Raw genomic sequence first — 18,625 nt, 5'->3', positions numbered from 1 at the left:
AAGAATACTGGGCTATGAATAGTAGAGAGAGCAGAAAAAGAACAGTGATAACACAAAAATCTATTCATGTAACAAGTTTATGAAGCACCTACTATATGTTTATAATAGGATTGTTCTAGGCACAGTGGTAAACAATAATTTCACGTCAGTGGTGCACAGAAGTGCACTAGCCCATCATAATAAACAGTTTACAAAATTTGGTTAGATTTAGTTGTTCATTCATGTGGTTCAACTATTGAAAGGAACAAAGCAGTGATATATGCTGTAACATCTCATATTTATATGTTACTGTGTCAGGCACTGCATGGAGAAGAACAACTCCAAATTCTATGGAAACAACTTAGAAATTACCTGCCAATTTCCACAAAGATGGTTTTTTAAAAGAGATTTTTAAGACATATTTTCAGTATGGGAACTACATTTTGAATCAGTATTTTTTGCTTTTCTTTTTTTTTTTTTTTTTTTGAGACAGAGTCTTGCTCTGTCATCCAGGCTGGAGTGCAGTGGCCAGCTCTGAGCTCACTGCAAGCTCCGCCTCCCGGGTTTACGCCATTCTCCTGCCTCAGCCTCCCGAGTAGCTGGGACTACAGGTGTCGCTCGGCTAGTTTTTTGTATTTTTTAGTAGAGACGGAGTTTCACTGTGTTAGCCAGGATGGTCTCGATCTCCTGACCTCGTGATCTGCCTGTCTCGGCCTCCCAAAGTGCTGGGATTACAGGCGTGAGCCACCGCGCCTGGTCTGCTTTTCAATTTCATTTCTTCTGCCTCTCTTAAACTGATTTTAAAAAAGACAAAGTAAGTACATGCACAATCTGAAATGCTATGGATCTCATACTGCATCCTGTCAGGAGCATCCCCACACTGTCACGATGCGTGGCACATGGATGAAACATAATGCATCTTACCCCCTTGGTATTAAATAAGAAGGCCCTGAAATTAGGCAGACTGGAATGATCAGCAGTCTCCAAATTAATTTTACTGAAGTGTCCAAGTAAAGCTCTCACAAGCCAGTTACAACAGGGAGTCTTGATTAAAGTGCACAATTCAATGACTTTTTTGTTGCATATTCAAAGTTGTGCAACCATCTCCACAATCCCTTTTAGAACATTTTCATCACTTCAAGAGGAAACACTGTACCCATTAAAGCGATTCCTCATCCCCCAAGTCCACCTGGCTCCATGCAACATTAATCTACTCTGTCTCTACATATATACCTATTCTGGACATTTCATATAAATGAAATGATACCATATGTGGTCTTTTGTGTCTGGCGGCTTTGACTTAGCATAATGTTTTCAAGGATCATCCATGTTGTAGCATGCATCAGGACTTCACTCCTTTTTGTAACTGAGTAACATTCTATTGTGTGAATGGGCCACATTTTGTTTATGCATTCATCGGTTGATGGGCATTTAGGTTGTTTACACTTTTTTTTTTTTGAGACAGGGTCTCATTTTGTCACCCAGGCTGGAGTGCAGTGATGCAATCTTGGTTCACTGAAGCCTTGACCTCCTGGGCTCAAGCAATCCTCCCACCTCGGCCCCCCAAGTAGCTGGGACTGCCAGTGTGCATCACCATGCTTGGATACTTTTTCGTAGAGAAGGGATTTCACCATGTTGCCAAGGCTGGTCTCAAACTCCTGAGCTCAAGTGATCCACCCAGCTTGGCCTCCAAACTGCTGGGATTACAGGTGTGAGCCACCATGCCTAGTCTGTTTAAACATTTTGATTACTATTAATAATGCTGCTATGAATATTTGTCTAGAAGTTTTTGCGTGGATGTATATTTTCAATTCTCTTGGACATACACTTAGGAGTGGAATTGGTGGGCCATGGGGCAACTGTGTTTAACGTTTTTTAGAGCTACCAGTTGGTTTTCCAAAGTGGCTGGACTATTTTACGTTCCCACCAGCAGTATATGAGGATCGTAATTTCTCCACATCCTCAGCAACACTTGTTTTATCTGGCTTTTTGGGCACAGCCATCCTACGGTTATGAAATGGAATGTCACAGTGATTTTGCTTTGCATTTTCCTAATGGCTAAAGATGTTGAGTGTCTTTTTGTGGCTGATTAGCCATTCATCTATCTTACTTGGGAGATGTCTATTTAGATCCTTTGCTGATTTAAAAATTGGTTTACTTACGTTATTACTGAGTTGTAAGAGTTCTTTATGATTCTAGATACAAGTCCTTTATCAGATGCATGATTTATTTATTTATTTTTTTTTTTTTGAGACGGAGTCTCGCTCTGTCACCCAGGCTGGAGTGCAGTGGCCGGATCTCAGCTCACTGCAAGCTCCGCCTCCCGGGTTCACGCCATTCTCCTGCCTCAGCCTCCCGAGTAGCTGGGACTACAGGCGCCGCCACCTCGCCCGGCTAGTTTTTTGTATTTTTTAGTAGAGACGGGGTTTCACCGTGTTAGCCAGGATGGTCTCGATCTCCTGACCTCGTGATCCGCCCGTCTCGGCCTCCCAAAGTGCTGGGATTACAGGCTTGAGCCACCGCGCCCGGCCCAGATGCATGATTTATAAACGCTCTTCCCCTTCTGAGAGCTGTCTTTTCACTTTCTTGAACCATAAGGACCTCTATATGTACATAAAAAGCTATCTTGGACTGCGTGTGGTGGCTCATGCCTGTAATCCCAGCACTTTGGGAGGCCGAGGTGGGCCAGGAGTTCGGGACCAGCCTGCCCAACATGGTGAAGCCCCAGCACTACTAAAAATACAAAAATTAGCTGGGTGTGCTGGCATGTGCCTGTAATCCCAGTGACTCGGGAGGCTGAGGCAGAAGAATAGCTTGAACTCGGGAGGCGGAGGATGCAGTGAGCCGAGATAGCGCCACTGCACTCCAGCCTGGGTGACAGAGCGAGACTCCGTCTCAAAAAAAGCCATTCTGGCTTTCAATTGACAACTAGGTTCAAGATATGAAGTGGATGGAGATGGGAAGTTGATGAGAGTTCCTTCAGAATCTGAGAAAAAGGATGTCCCTGTGGCAATCTCCTTCTTCAAATGCCTAGGTCCATGCCTCATTCATCTTTGTCATTCAGTGGCTGGCGGTGTCTAGCATGCATCTGATGTTCACAGAATGCTTGGTGAACTTTTAATCTAAAGCAGTCCCTCATAATCTTTAGGTTTAAAATTTGAAATCCTGGCCGGGCGCGGTGGCTCAAGCCTGTAATCCCAGCACTTTGGGAGGCTGAGACGGGCGGATCACAAGGTCAGGAGATCGAGACCATCCTGGCTAACACGGTGAAACCCCGTCTCTACTAAAAAATACAAAAAAACTAGCCGGGCGAGGTGGCGGGCGCCTGTGGTCCCAGCTACTCCGGAGGCTGAGGCAGGAGAATGGCGTAAACCCGGGAGGCGGAGCTTGCAGTGAGCTGAGATCCGGCCACTGCACTCCAGCCTGGGCGACAGAGCCAGACTGAGTCTCAAAAAAAAAAAAAAAAAAAAAAAAAAAAATTTGAAATCCTGGATCAATCAAGTAATAGTATTGTGTAGTCTTGTGTAATCTTATGTGCTTTTACTTCCTCATCTGCAAAATGAAGATAATGAACTCATTGGGTGAGTGTGAGGATTACTATGCTAGCTCATCTAATGCGCATAAAATGTGCCTCCACATGGCAAGTTTCAATAAATATGAGCTGTCTCACAGCTACGCTTGGGTACTAAGCAATACAGAGCACACACCTCTTTATTATTTTATTATTATTATTATTTTTAGAGTTTTGCTCTTGTTGCCCAGGCTGGAGTGCAATGATGCGATCTCAGCTCACCATAACCTCCGCCTCCCGGGTTCAAGTGATTCTCCTGTCTCAGGCTCCTGAGTAGCTGGGATTACAGGCATGCACCACCATGCCCGGCTAATTTTGTATTTTTAATAGAGTCAGAGTTTCTCTATGTTGGTCAGGCTGGTTGCGACCTCCCAACCTCAGCTGATCCTCCCGCCTCGGCCTCCCAAAGTGCTGGGATTACAGGCATAAGCCATTGCGCCCAGCCTATTATTATTATTTTCTGTGACAGGGTGTCACCCTGTCACTTAAGCTGGAGTGCAGTGGCATGATCATTGCTCACTGCAGCCTCGACTCCCAGGCTAAAGTACTCCTCCCATCTCAGGCTCTGGAGTAGCTGGGACTACAGGTATGTGGCACTACGCCCAGCTAAATTTAAAAAAATTATTTGTAGAGACGAGGTCTCAACATGTTGCCCAGGCTGGTCTCAAACTCTTGGGCTTAAGCGGTACTCCTGCCTTGGCCTCCCGACATGCTGGGATTACAGATGTGAGCCACCTGCCTAGTGGGACACACCTCTTCAATAATTCTGAAACTGTACCTTTGTTAATAGTAGTACAGTACTTAGTGGTTTTCCCTGAGTCCCCTGGATTCCTTGGAAGTGTTTCAAAGAATTCAGCAAAAAGTATTGTGATAAAACCTCACACACACACACAAGTGTCTTACGTTTCACACTGTCATTTGTAGGGTACTGTTGATTTATTAACCTGTGCTACAATGTAACATTATTCTGTAAGCTTCTGATCACAGCTTTACATATGTATTTTTCTTTCTTTCTTTCTTTTTTTTTTGAGATGGAGTCTCGCTCTGTCGCCCAGACTGGAGTGCAGTGGCCGGATCTCAGCTCACTGCAAGCTCCGCCTCCTGGGTTTACGCCATTCTCCTGCCTCAGCCTCCCGAGTAGCTGGAACTACAGGCGCCGCCACCTCGCCCGGCTAGTTTTTGTATTGTTTAGTAGAGACGGGGTTTCACCGTGTTAGCCAGGATGGTCTTGATCTCCTGACCTCGTGATCCGCCCGTCTCGGCCTCCCAAAGTGCTGGGATTACAGGCTTGAGCCACTACGCCTGGCTATATTTTTCTTTATTCCCCCTACATTTTATTATTAAAAATTTAAAACATAAAATAAATTAGAAATAATTTTGTAGTGAATACTTGAATACCTACTATTTAGATTCTGACATTCTCGTTTTACTCTCCTTTTAGGCATTTCTTTTTAGAGACAGGTTCTTGCTACACTGCCCAGGCTGGCCTCGAACTCCTAGGCTCAAGCGATCCTCCTGCCTCAACCTCCTGAGTAGCTGAAATTACAGGCACACACCACTGTGCCCAGCTTCGTCTTACTGTACTTTAAAAAAAAAATCATAGATCTATCCATTTATCCATTCCTCAACCCATTTTATTTTTCATGCATTTCAAAAAAAGGGAAGACAGCAGTCCACTACCTCCGAAATACTGCAGCTCACAGGTTGTTATCTAAGAATCAATGTTTGTTCACGGTTTTTTCTTTCAATGTAAAATGTATGTCCAATGAAACACAAATCTTAAGTGTATATCTGCTGAGTTTTGAAAAGATGCATCTATCTGTGTAGCTCAAATTCCTATAAAAATATTATGCACGTATTTTCAACTTCTTTCAAATGTGTTGCTTGGAAGGAGGTTCTGGTCATTTTTGTAGACAATGCAGCACCTGTTGAGTAGTCTAATGGGAGAAGCAAGTCCCTAAGAGGCACAGAGGATGCACACCCTGCTTTACCCAAGGCCACTTGAGCTGGGGCTCACCTGCAGGGCCCAAGCTCTCCTTACACAGCAACTGTCATGTTCTCACAGGGGACAACGTAATCCATAACCCGACGCTATCAATATAACGTTTATCAGATGTCACATTTGTGTTAAAGAATGTGAAGAGCTGTTAGAGCCTGTTAAGAATTCAACTTGGAAGAAAATTTCTTTGTTTTTTGAGACAGGGTCTCACTCTGTTGTCCTGGCTGGAGTGCCGTGGCACGGTCTTGGCTCACTGTAGCCTCAAACTCCAAGGCTCAAGCCATCCTCCTGTCTCAGCCACCCAAGTAGCTGGGACTACAGGTACACACCACCCCACTGCCAATTTTTGGGGGCATTTTTTTTTTTTGGTGGATACTAGAGACCCAGGCTGGTCTCAAACTCCTGGGCTCAAGTGATCCTCCCACCTTGGCCTCCCAAAGTGCTGGAATTACAGGCGTGAGCCACTGTGCCCAGCCAGAAGAAAATTTCTTATGATTCTCCTTTTCACATTTCTACATCATTTAACTTTAAATGTTTCTTGTGATTACAAGGCAACCTTAACAAAAGACCCCACTTTTGCTACCATTTGCAACAACTCATCTGCGCATGTCAGGATGTTCCCACACGCCCCTCCCCAGCAGGAATAAGCTGGATGTTGAGTCTAGCGAAAAACTCAACCGTCATCTAAGACCACTGAATTCCAATTTTGTTCTTACCAACATAGCCGTAGAGATCTTCTGGTTTGTTTATAATAAGTAAACGTTACAAATGTGAATATGTAAACTCAATTTGATTTTATTAAATGTTCACTTTGGTTTCATGTATTTATTTTAATGAAATACCACTTTGCTTTGGCACTGGCTATAAATTGCATTTGGTTCTGCTGGTAGGAATTTTGAGAACTGGCACCAGTTTTTACACCGCACCCTGTGGAGCCTCACATTTGGAGGCAACAGAGGGGCCACAGAGCAGCAGGCCAGAAGCGAATACAAGGGCTCCGGCTCCTCACTGCCTGCTAAGCCAGGGGACTCGCCTTTTCCCTCTTTGCTACTGGCATTCCATACAGTTCCGTGTGACAAAGCATTCCATTTCTAAGAAATACTGAAAAATCCACCTCTAAGGCATCAAAAATGTGATTTTTATTTTATAGTTTGAAGGTCCTGATTTTCACGCCATGAATCTAGGATTTTGTACGGTGAATGGCGAATGTCATCAGAGATTCCTGTGACGTATGTACATGCTGGGCAGAGGACAGGCCCTGAGCCCCATCCTGTTCCAGGCATCCTTTCTGTATAGGAAGTCTGAGGGTTACGTTAGATAAGGAATGGGAAGCCACCGCAGTTCTCTACTCAAAAAAGTAGATTTTCTGAGATTTTTAAAAAACAGTCTTTACGGCCGGGCGCGGTGGCTCAAGCCTGTAATCCCAGCACTTTGGGAGGCCGAGACGGGCAGATCCCGAGGTCAGGAGATCGAGACCATCCTGGCTAACCCGGTGAAACCCCGTCTCTACTAAAAAATACAAAAAACTAGCCGGGCGAGGCGGCGGGCGCCTGTAGTCCCAGCTACTCGGGAGGCTGAGGCAGGAGAATGGCGTGAACCCGGGAGGCGGAGCTTGCAGTGAGCTGAGATCGCGTCACTGCACTCCAGCCTGGGCGACAGAGCGAGACTCCGTCTCAAAAAAAAAAAAAAAAAAAAAAAAAAAACAGTCTTTACACACAAAGACATTTGTGGTAATCCCACTAAAAATTTTCTTCTGGATACCTCAGGGCAAGGGTTCCCAGAGGAGAGCGAAAGAAGCAGGTAACAGGGCCTGATGGCCACACGCGGAGGCATCTGCTCTACCTACCTAGTCCTTGCTGCTACGTTTATTTTTTATAGCTAAAGTAAATGTTATTGTAGTGCCCATAAGCAGGAACATTTCCAATTTTGTAGCTCTAGGAAGCAAATCTGAGAGGCCGGGTGCAGTGGCTCATGCCTGCAACACCAGCACTTTGGGAGGCCACGGTGGGCAGATCACTTGGGTCAGGAGTTCGAGACCAGCCCGGCCAATATGGTAAAACCTCATCTCTACTAAAAATACAAAAATTAGCCAGGAGTGGTGGCAGGCCCCTGTGATCCCAGCTACTAGGGAGGCTGAGGCGGGAGAATCTCCTGAACCCGGGAGGCTGGGGTTGCAGTGAGTGGAGATCATGCCACTGCAATCCAGCCTGGGTGACCGAATGACTCAAAAAAAAAAAAAAAAAAAAATCTGAAATAAATTTGGCTAGATATAGAGATCAAAATGAGAGGTAAGAAGAACATGTATAAACATCCAGGTGGCTGCTATATATTTAATAGGTTCAACAGTATATACAGTAATATGCATATTTTAAAATTATAGTTTCTTTCATCTTATTTTTTAAAATTTTTATTTATTTATTTATTTTGAGACGGCGTTTCACTCTTGTCACCCAGACTGGAGTGCAGTGGCGTGGTCTCAGCTCACTGAAACCTCCACCTCCCAGATTCAAGCGATTCTCCTGCCTCAGCCTCCTGAGTAGCTGGGATTAAAGGCGCATGTACCACCACGCCCGGCTAATTTTTGTAATTTTAGTAGAGATGGGGTTTCACCATGTTGGCCGGGCTGGTCTCAGACTTCTGACCTCAGGTGATTTGCCCACCTAGGCCTCCCAAAATGCTGGGATTATGGGTGTGAGCCACCGCCCCTGGCCAATTCCTTTCGTTTTTTGCAAAAACTTAACTTTGAAGTTGAAACTTCATTTGTGCTAATAATTTCCAGATTGTCCTGAGAGCTGAGTACTTCAGGACTTGACAGTCATAGGATCAAATGAGTGCCAAAGAGGGCCAATGGGGTCAAGAAAACTCCTGAAAGGTGACAGAAAACAGATCTGGGACTGCAGCAGAAAAATCACTTGACTTTTTTCGCTGCTCTTTTCTTTTTTTCTGGGATGGTGTCTCTCCTTAGAAAATTCAAAAACCAATGACTGAAATGGATGTAGCCCTAAAGGAGCTTATCCTGTGTCGCACTGAGCCTAAGAACCTACTCCGTGAGCTGTGCAGTTGGAAGTTCCATTAAGCAAAGTCCGATTTTATAAAGCTATGCTACAGATCCAATTCTTTCTGATTTTCTTTCTCCCAAAATAACCGTTTCCATGGTTACATAATCACTTAGTATTAGGACTTAGAGGAAATGCATTTTGAGGGATAATTCAGTGGAGGTTGTTTTTAAATTTTCACAGTAGGAACTGGGAAATTCAGTATAAAATATAATCTCTGGTAATTTGCACAGCTTGCTCAATGCTTCAAGGACACTCATTTTTACAGAAAACACAATATTTAAAGCTCAGTGATAATAATTATTCTCATAACACATCAGTCCTGCAGCTGGTCAGTGCCACCTGGCTGGCTCTGCCTCACCACAGCACCTGCTCAGGGACACACAAACGGCCACCGACTGGGTCAAGTGAGCCCCAGCAACTGGCCAGTGGGCCTGTTCGAGGGCACAAGGCTAGGTAGGAATTGGCCTGGCCTTAGCAAAACCCATCTCCCCTGCTCCCTCTGGAATTCACCTGCACGTTACGCAGTGGACAAGGTACGAGTGGAATAAACAGGGATGACAAAGTTGAAACGCCTGAAGGCAAGAACAGAATACTTTTCCCCATAGGGCCTCTGGCTCAATACCAGCTTCCAGATCCTCAGGAAAGAAAAACCCCTTTTCTTGAAGTCACTTAGTAAGTTTCCATTCCTTGCATGCCCAGCAGCACAACACAGATCTTCACAGCCTTAGACTTTTTTATGCCATGGGTGCTTTACAGTTTTGGAGGTCCTTATCTGCACACACATTTGCAGGCTTGGAGAGAGTGTGTGGGGTCACGTGTTTTCGGTGGGCCAAGTATGAAGAAGCAGGCCTTATAAACCCATATTCGGACCTTAACCTGGACTTCAGAAGAGGACCCCTGACTCACCAAGGAGGCCTAAAGGATGAGGCAGCATCTCTGTCTTCACATAAGTCCTCCACTAGACCGTGCCCATGGCCAGGCCTGACCACCGAGCTCCCATTGCTTTTCCTGCCCTGGATTCTTCCCTCTCTCATCGTTTTTTTTAAATAACATATAATTTCAAATAAGACAAAACTCATCATTTTGATGTATGCAATTCTGTGGTTTCAATATATCCACAAAACTGTGCAACCATCACCACTATCCAATTCCAGAACTTACTCATTATCCCAAAGAGAAACCCTCCATCCATTAGCAGTCACTCTTAAGTCCCCCCTCTCCCCAGCCCCTAGAAACCACTACTTGACTTCTGTCTCTGTAGATTTACCTATTCTAGTCATTTCACACACATGTAATCATATAATATGTGTCTTTTTTATGTCTTATTTCTTTCACTTAGTGTGATGTTTTCAAGGCTCATCCATGTTGTAGCATGTGTCAGTATTTTATTCCTTTTCATTGCCGAGTAATATTCCACTGTGTGGATGTAATCACATTTTGTCTATACATTCTTCATTTGATGAACATTTGGGTTGTTTTTGCCTTTTAGTTATGATGACAAATATTGCTATGAACATCCATCTACCAGTTTTTGTGTGGAGGTATGTTTTTAATTCTCTTGGGTTTACACCTAGGAGTGGGATTCCTGGGTATTTCAATGTTGAACCTTTGGAGGAACTCCTGGATTCTCTTAATTGGCAGCTTGGCCTCCTGAGGCCCTAACAATTTCAGCATCACTGAGAAGCCCAGAAGACTCCCATGACTCCTGCCACGGAAGAAATGACTTTAAGAGGTCTTAGAATTATTACCTTCTTCATAAGCACTAGGGTTCAAGATGCAATTCTGAGGCTGAGGCAGGAGAATCGCTTGAACCCGGGAGGCGGAGGTTGCAGTGAGCCAAGATTGTGCCATTGAACTCCAGCCTGGGCAACAAGAGCGAAACTCCGTCTCAGAAGAAAAAAAAAAAAGAAAGATGCAATTCTGTTGAGCAAGGTAACACACTGACTTAGTGTCACACCAAGATTTAAGTCAGAGCTTTCCCAAGAGCCATTCAGGTATAAAGAAAACGGAAAACACGCAGGAATAGTGGCAATCACAGCATGGGGAAAGGCGAGTGTGTGTGGACCCATCAAGGAGTCAAGGGTTGGCTTTTCCCGTCAATAACACATCAAATACCAGCTCTTCTTTGGCCAACTCATGTATTTCAGACAGCACTGACTGAGCACTGACTTTATGTATTTATTTATTTTTTGAGACCGAGTCTTGCTCTTTTGCCCAGGCTGGAGTGCAGTGACTTCTGCTCGCTGCAACCTCTGCCTCCTAGGTTCAAGCGATTCTCCTGCCTCAGCCTCCTGAGTAGCTGGAATTACAGGTGTGCACCACCATGCCCAGCTAATTTTTGTATTTTTAGTAGAGACGGGGTTTCACCATGTTTGTCAGGTTGGTCTCGAATTCCTGACCTCAAGTGATCCACCCACCTCGGCCTCCCAAAGTGCTGGGATTACAGGCGTGAGCTACCGCGCCTATTGACTGAGCATTGACTTTATACAAGAACACCCACCTAGGAGCTGGGCATTTAAATATGAATAAGACACATTCCCTGGAGAATTCAAAACCTAGTGGGCTGAACAATACACACAGTCTCGTGGTCCGAGGACTGCACTCTGAGTCACGTCCTGTTATTGGCCTGTTTCGAAATGTCCTTTATTTTATGAAGTGACGGTGGTGGGAGATGGAAGCAGCCTGTAGTTTTTCTAACATCTTATTTGGCAAAGTAAAACAATATGGCAGTCCTACATTGGTCTAACAGATTTACTGAAATGTCACTTGTTTTTGAAATCCCTCATCCCTCAATCCCAGAATCTGACCCTAGAGGAAAAACAAGATAGTTATTAGGATGCAAACATTATTGCTCCAACATGATTCCCATATGTATTAAAATGGGTGAAACAAGCTAAATTGCTTACAATTAGCCTAGGATAGTGAGGCCTCAAGGGGGAACTGGTTTCTGTAATTCTGTCAGGCCCAGGGTTCAGAAAGCTGGAACAGAGGCTTTGGCTAAAGGTGTTTTATTCCTGACAAGCCTGGAAGGGAGTCTTGGCCTGGGCCCCAGGGCCTCGCTCACAAGGCAGTTTTTATCTGTGGCTTTCTGTCATTTGAAAGAATAAATCTAAAAGAAATAGCAGATTTTGGCTGTGGTCTCATCTGTTCCTGGGAAACTGTGATCGTAGGCACCTCTCTGGGTGTCAGTTTCTTTATCAGTCACATTCTAGCAAGAGATAACACTTACCTAGTGCTTACTAAGTGCCAGGCACTATTTTGAGGACTTTGGATGTCTACTTATTTAATCCCACAACTGTATAAGAATAGATCCTGTTAATTTTCCCATAAAAGTAATTTGCCCAAAGTCTCACACAGTGGTCGGGGGTGGGGCCAGAATCTGAATTCTGATCTCCCTATTGTCAAGTTCACACCATTTCTTTTTCCATGATTTATTTTCCCATATTCTATTTTAAATCAAATTATTAATTATATCACTATGGTGATGCGGGAATAACTTGTCCATTTTTTTTTTTTTTTTTACAACAGATAAATTTCTAATGTGACATTGAGCAGACCTGTGGTGTTCTCCAAGGCCAGTCTTTGTCCATAGATACTGAAATACTGAAAAAGGATGATAGAATGCATATTCCACAACAACTTCAAATGCAGCGGTGTATGAATTTTAACATTATTAAGAACTGCTTTAGAAATTCCAGTTGCTAGCATTTTCCTGGTATATTCTTCCCACTCCTAAAGCACTGTGTGTTGAACATACAATTCTGTTGTGTCTTTTTATTTTTGACACAGGGTCTCTCTCTGTTGCCCAGGCTGCAGTGTGTGGCACAATGATAGCTCATGGCAGCCTTGAACTCCTGGGCTCAAGAGATCCTCCCAGCTCAGCCTCCTCAGCAGCTGGGACCACAGGCATTTGCCACCATGCCCAGCTTCTGTTGTGCCTTAAGTGACTATTTAACGATTGAAATATTGCAGAAAGAGGGAGTGAGAGTAAGAGGAAAAGATAAAAGGCCTTTTCAGCACCTGCAGTCCTCCCAGGGCTGCTCAGACTGCATTGGAGTTCCACTGAGAGCCTTTCCAAACTCCCACATCCGAGCCAAATGCAACCAAATAACATGAGAGCAACCACAGAACTGTAGTCACAAACGTAAACGAAAGGGCGGGGCCAATTTAAAAACATTATTTAGGGAAAATCTTGAAGGACTTGTCGTGCAAGGCAGGAAATAGGACATTTTAAATTTTTAAATTTTTATTTTTTTGAGACGAGCCTTGCTCTGTCACTCAGGCTGGAGTACAGGTGTGCGATCTCGGCTCACTGCCACCTCCGTCTCCCGGGTTTAAGCGATTATCCTGCTTCAGCCTCCCGAGTAGCTGGGTTTACAAGTGTCCAGCACCATACCCAGCTAATTTCTGTATTTTTAGTAGAGACGAGGTTTTCACCATGTTGGCCAGGCAGGTCTTGAACTCCTGACCTCAGGTGATCCACCCTCCTCGGCCTCCCAAAGTGCTGGGATTACAGGCATGAGCCACTGCGCCTGGCCAGGACATTTTAAATACTTTTTTCAGTAATTAAAACTTTTCGTGAGTAAATACTTTCTTTAAGAAGCGTATAATGGAGGTAGCTAACCCTTTCTATGGTCCTCTGAGGGCGTTTGCAGCAGGTGTACGCTCCATTCTTGATGCTTTACTATGCTTTGCCTTGCCAAGCGTGCTCACCACATGCCAGCAGACCGAACGTGGGACGTCCTGTCCTTGGACAAGGTAAGAAGGAGGTTAAGTACAATCTTACTAGGAGCATCAGCCCTCCTCCTTCCGGGTCTCTCCAGCGCCTGGCCTGGACGACCTGGGCCCTCTGCTGGGTACTCCCTCTCTTCTAGATGTGCTATGAGGCCCTTCCTCGTCTGAAGCTGAACTTTCTCAGGCCCAGGGTCCTCTCCTCTCTGCGGGCACTCCTCGTGTGCTCTGCATTCCCAGGCTCTGCATACCGTCAGCAGCTGATGACCGGTACACCGGGGCCATCTGCTTCTCTTCCGAGCTCCAGGCTCCGACAACAGACTGACTGCTTGATGTCTCCACATGGCTCTCCATTTGGCATCTCAAACTCAGCTTCTCCAAAGCAGAGCTGGATCTCTTCCCTAAGTCTCCTAGATGTCCCCATTGCAGTAAATGGCACAGTGGTTCACCCTGTTCCCTCCTGGATCCCTTTCCTCCACCTCCCTCATTAAGTCCACCAGCTAGTTCTGCCCCTTCAGCTTCCAGCACTCACCTGTATGGCTACCCTGGCCCAACCCAAGGCACCTCACAGGGTCTCTGCCTTCTACATTCTATTCTCCCTGACAACCTCACGCTTAGAGCCGATGGCTGGGATGGCAGGTCGCTGTAGCTGAAAGATGACCCAAGTTCCTTGCTGTGGTCTTCAGCAGCCCTGGGGCTGTCTGACCCCACTGACCTCCCTCACTTCTTTATGGCCACTCTTCCTTTCCCCACCCATGCTTAGTGTCTTCTCCTCCTCCTCCTCCTCCTCCTCCTCTGGCCCTTGCCATGGGCCCCTTGGAGCCTGGCTCTCTGGGCTTTGCTGGGTGCTTCCGACCCATCCCATGGGGAATGCTGACTGGATGTAGAACCTAGTAAGCAGGAGCTTGGGCCAACACAACCACTCCCTCCTGGGAATAAACATGCACAATGCAGCTCCACTGACTGGTTCCAAACACTGTGAATTCCCAGATTTTATGCTATGGAATCTCTTCCATGTCTATGAATTTTTAGAGTTTAGAGATTTAAAATGTAAAATATTTCATTTCTTGCTATCCACAGAGTTACATAAAACAACTAGTCAAATACAATTTTTAATTATCAAAACAGCAAACATATCTAGAACTTCTTAACAATTTCACACTGTTCTAGGGACCATTATTTTCTAATAGTAATAGAATATATCTAACACAGCAAAACGAAATGGAAAAGTAAGTGTCTCAGGGAAAAACAATGAACCAGCCCTGGCACCAGTATCCTTTTCCTTTTTTTTTTTTTTTTTTTGAGATAGAGTCTCACTCTGTTGCCCAGGCTGGAGTGCAGTGGTGCAATCTTGGCTCACTGCAACCTCCGCCTCCCAGGTTCAAGTGATTGTCCTGCCTCAGCCTCCCGAGTAGCTGGGATTACAGGCACCCACCACCACGCCTAGCTAATTTTTTGTATTTTTAGTAGAGACGGGGTTTCACCATGTTGGCCAGGCTGGTCTCGAACTCCTGACCTCAGATGATCCACCTGCCTTGGCCTCCCAAAGTGCTGCGATTACAGGTGTGAGCCACTGGGCCCGGCTTTCTGGTATACTTCTAATGTGTACAGAATGATCCCATTACTTTAAGAGCCTGGCCTTGATCACAAGGTTCGTATTATTTTAAAATTTAATTTGAGGCCCCTGCTCCAAAATCAAAACATAACAATAACTATGTAAGTTCACTTTAACTTACCGATATGCATATAGCTCTACATAAAAGTCAAAAAATGAAGAGAACTGAAAACAACAATCAGGACAAAATGAACAAAACTTTTGGGTTCTCAGAAATGTTGATTCTCACTGGATTTTCAATTTTCCATCTACTAAACATGTCTCATTTTAAAAGTCGATTTCTGTCATAAACGGTTAATTATTCATTCCTTGCACGCAAGAAACTTCAGAAGTACTGAGAAGGCAGCATAATCATTCATGCAATCATATTCTTCAAAGGGCCCTGTAACTTGTACAGGACACAACTTACTATTGTGCACAGTCAATCAGCTGGTATTCATTGGATCTCTCAAAGCATGCCTTCACTCCTTCATCGTCCCAAAGCTTTTTCACATGGTCAAAGAATTCCTAAAGTTTAAAAGAGTTACAAATTAAAAAAAAAATGTATAATCACCTTTTAAAAAGTTAAAAGGAAAAAGAAACTGCAAAAACTTTTTTTTGCAAGTAGCATTCAGATTTTCCTTGTGGAAGTCTACATAGTAAAATGCACCAACTCTATGTTTAGTGTGATAAAAAATGCATGCATATTATCATTACTCAAGTCAAATTGCAAAATATATATTTTTTTTCTTGAGACAGAGTCTCGCTCTGTCACCCAGGCTGGAGTGCAGTGGCGCGATCTTGGCTCACCGCAACCTCTGCCTCCCAGGTTCAAGCGACTCTCCTGTCTCAGCCTCCTGAGAAGTTGGGATTATAGGCGCGTGCCACTGTGACTGGTTAATTTTTGTATCTTTAGTAGAGATGGGGCTTCACCATGTTGGCCAGGCTGGTCTCGAACTCCTGACCTCAAGTGATTCGCCTGCCTCAGCCTCCCAAAGTGTTGGGATTACAGGCGTGAGCCACCGCGCCTGGCTCAAAATAGTTTTATCATTCTGGAAAGTCCCCCAAAATGCAAATTATGTCAAAGTTAATATCATACATTAACTATAAATACAATTAACAGCATAATTCTAAAGTATTTAGTATTCAGTAACTTAACTTGTTGAACTGCCATCTCAGCCATGAAAAAGAATGCATATTATCAGGACAAGTTTTGTCTTAACTTCTGTCTTTTACGTTTTCTATGTGAGTTATGATTAGGAATGGACATGGTTGAGTAGATGGATTAAATTTGGCCCAGATGTATCAGGTACATAAAAAAGGAACTTTAAAAACCACAGACTTTGGGGATGATAATTTATTTCTTTTTTCATTTAAAAAAAAAACTAGGAGTTAAGTGTGAATTGTGATTTTTCGTTCATTCCAGAGCCATGAGGTCAATGTGCTCAACTTCACCTATTATTATGGCAAGTAAGATGCTCCGAAAGAATGTTTTTCATCTCAAAAGTAAATGAAAGGCTTATGAATTCATATTGGTAATATCACCCAAAAGGGCGATGGAAGCAAATGACTACATTAGTAGCTAAACAAAGGAGTTCTGTAAGTGTTCACAAAACACTTTGTGGGGACATTCACACCCTGCCCATGGCAGTTATTTGCCTGCCTTTGATCTTCAGGGTTCTCAGGCTCCATAGCCTGTCCCAGGGACTCCTCCTTCATGCTTATCAGCTGACACATTTCTAGGAATCGACACGGATTCTTTGCAGGAAAAGCAGAAGGACTGGCACTTTTTCTTAACGACTCACAATTCCATACAAAGGTGGATCCAAGCACTGTGAGGGGTTTAATGCTCACAATTTGGAAGGCTCTCTTTGAAAAAAGAGATGCAAAACGATGAATACAAAATTAGGTATAAATCCTTGGAAGGGGAGTAGAAGTGAGACATCCAGAGTGTAGGCTTTATTAGCGTTCAGAAAACCCAATTCTGATTTCACAGTCTCAGGGACGATCTTGTAAGTTATGGCATAGTCTGTATCTATATCTGTCCGTCACCATTATCGACAAACCCAAATGGTTCCCAGTTGACAAAAAAAGAGACATTTTCCCCCTGAAGGGGGTGGCTAAACCTCTCAGTTATCATCTTGTTTCCCTAGGTTTATGTTTCCTTCTGGAATCTTCCTCTGATGCTCCCATTAACCCAGTAAGGGAGTTTGTAGGCTTCCTTAAAAAATTTCCTTCGAAGAGCCATCCAAGTCCATACACTTACACTTCACACACACACGTGTAAAGATCAATCCTGCATTATGCCGTTATCAAGATGGCCATGGAGACAGTGACACCGCTGCCTCATGGTGATGGATCTTCCAGTTGCCAGCTCTGGGTACCTGATTTCTCTGGACACGACAGACGCATAAGATACAAAAACTATAGACTCACGCTACATGAAAACAAATTTAACTGGATTTACTCAAACACAGGAACCACAGATACCAGATTTTAAAAAGGTTCACATAATAATTATTCACTATAGTAGGTTTCCAAATGCAATTTAAAAAACGACCAAGACTGGAGTAATTAATCTAAACTTGGCCAAAAAAAAAAAAAAAAAAAGAAAAACAATATTGCTCCAGGCCCTGCAAGGCGGAAAGGGCTCCAAACCGCGTGGGGTGCGGTCGTGTGGTCACCCTACTACCCAACCAGCCATGGAAGTAAGCCCCACACGGTGCTGACCCCAGAGCTAACAGGCATGTGGCTAGAGGTCAGTGAGGGGGTTGAGAAATTGATCTTTTTTATTTTTAATTTTTATTTTTTGAGACGTGGTCTCACTCTGCCCCGTCTCGCAAGCTGGAGTGCAGTGGTGCAATCTCGGTTCACTGCAGCCTCGACCTCCTGGGCTCAAACAATCCTCCTGCCTCAGCCTCCCAAGTAGCTAGGACTACAGGCGCGTGCCACCACGCCCGGCTAATTTTTGTATTTTCCTAGAGACGGGGTTTTACCATGCTGCCCAAGCTGGTCTCCAACTCCTGGGCTCAAGTGTTCCTCTGCCCTCAGCCTCCCGAGCAGTGGGGACGACAGGTGTGTACCACAATATCCAGCTAATTTGTTCGTTTGTTTGTTTAGAGATTTAGCGGTGGTGGTGCGGGGTGGGGAGGGAGGTCTCACAATGTTGCCCAGGCTGGTCTCGAACTCTAGGCGCAAATGATTCCACAGGCGCGCACACCACGCCCCGCCTGAGAAACCCGGTCTTGAGTAGAAGCCCGAAGCCGGCCTGTGGAAAGCCAGGCGCGCTGAGCCCCTGGGCCTCTCCGGAGCCGCCCTCGCCCCGCGCCTGCGCTGCCACATGCATCCGCCGCTCTGCACGCACAGGACCTCCTGGCAGGCGGAGGAGAAACTGAGGCTCCCATCAGACGCCCTTGCTTTTCGACTCACTTAGCACCCGAGAAACGGAGGCCCACGGAGGGGCGGCCATGGCCTGGGCGCGTTCTGGCCTCCGGGCCACGCTGGATGCCGGCCTGGTCTCGCCAGAGGGCGGATGTGCGCTGCAGGGAGGCGGGAGGTCTGTACTTCAGCCCATGGTGAGCTGTAGAGGGGAGGTATTCTAGCCCCGAAGCATTTACTGGGCCCTGCTCAGGGACCTCCCGGCTCCCTCCTGCAGAAACATCAGCATCACCGCCCCACCTGCCTCTGCAAAC

At 45.0% G+C, this 18,625-nt stretch overlaps 1 protein-coding gene across 3 annotated transcripts in view; it reads right to left on the bottom strand.

The window, feature by feature from the left end:
- Nucleotides 1-18,625, bottom strand: part of GNAL (G protein subunit alpha L) — a 201,081-nt gene that overhangs the window by 42,967 nt on the left and 139,489 nt on the right. For all 3 annotated transcript variants that reach the window (XM_025364963.1, XM_025364966.1, XM_025364965.1), the window contains one exon: nucleotides 15,364-15,461. In XM_025364963.1, the coding sequence (XP_025220748.1) occupies nucleotides 15,364-15,461 (98 nt within the window). The remainder of the gene's footprint in view (nucleotides 1-15,363; nucleotides 15,462-18,625) is intronic.

The sequence above is a fragment of the Theropithecus gelada genome, chromosome 18, assembly GCF_003255815.1.
Source record: "Theropithecus gelada isolate Dixy chromosome 18, Tgel_1.0, whole genome shotgun sequence".
In the NCBI taxonomy this organism is placed as follows: Eukaryota; Metazoa; Chordata; class Mammalia; order Primates; family Cercopithecidae; genus Theropithecus; species Theropithecus gelada.
Note: the sequence above shows the minus strand (reverse complement) of the source record. Positions and strands in the feature narration are given on the sequence as shown.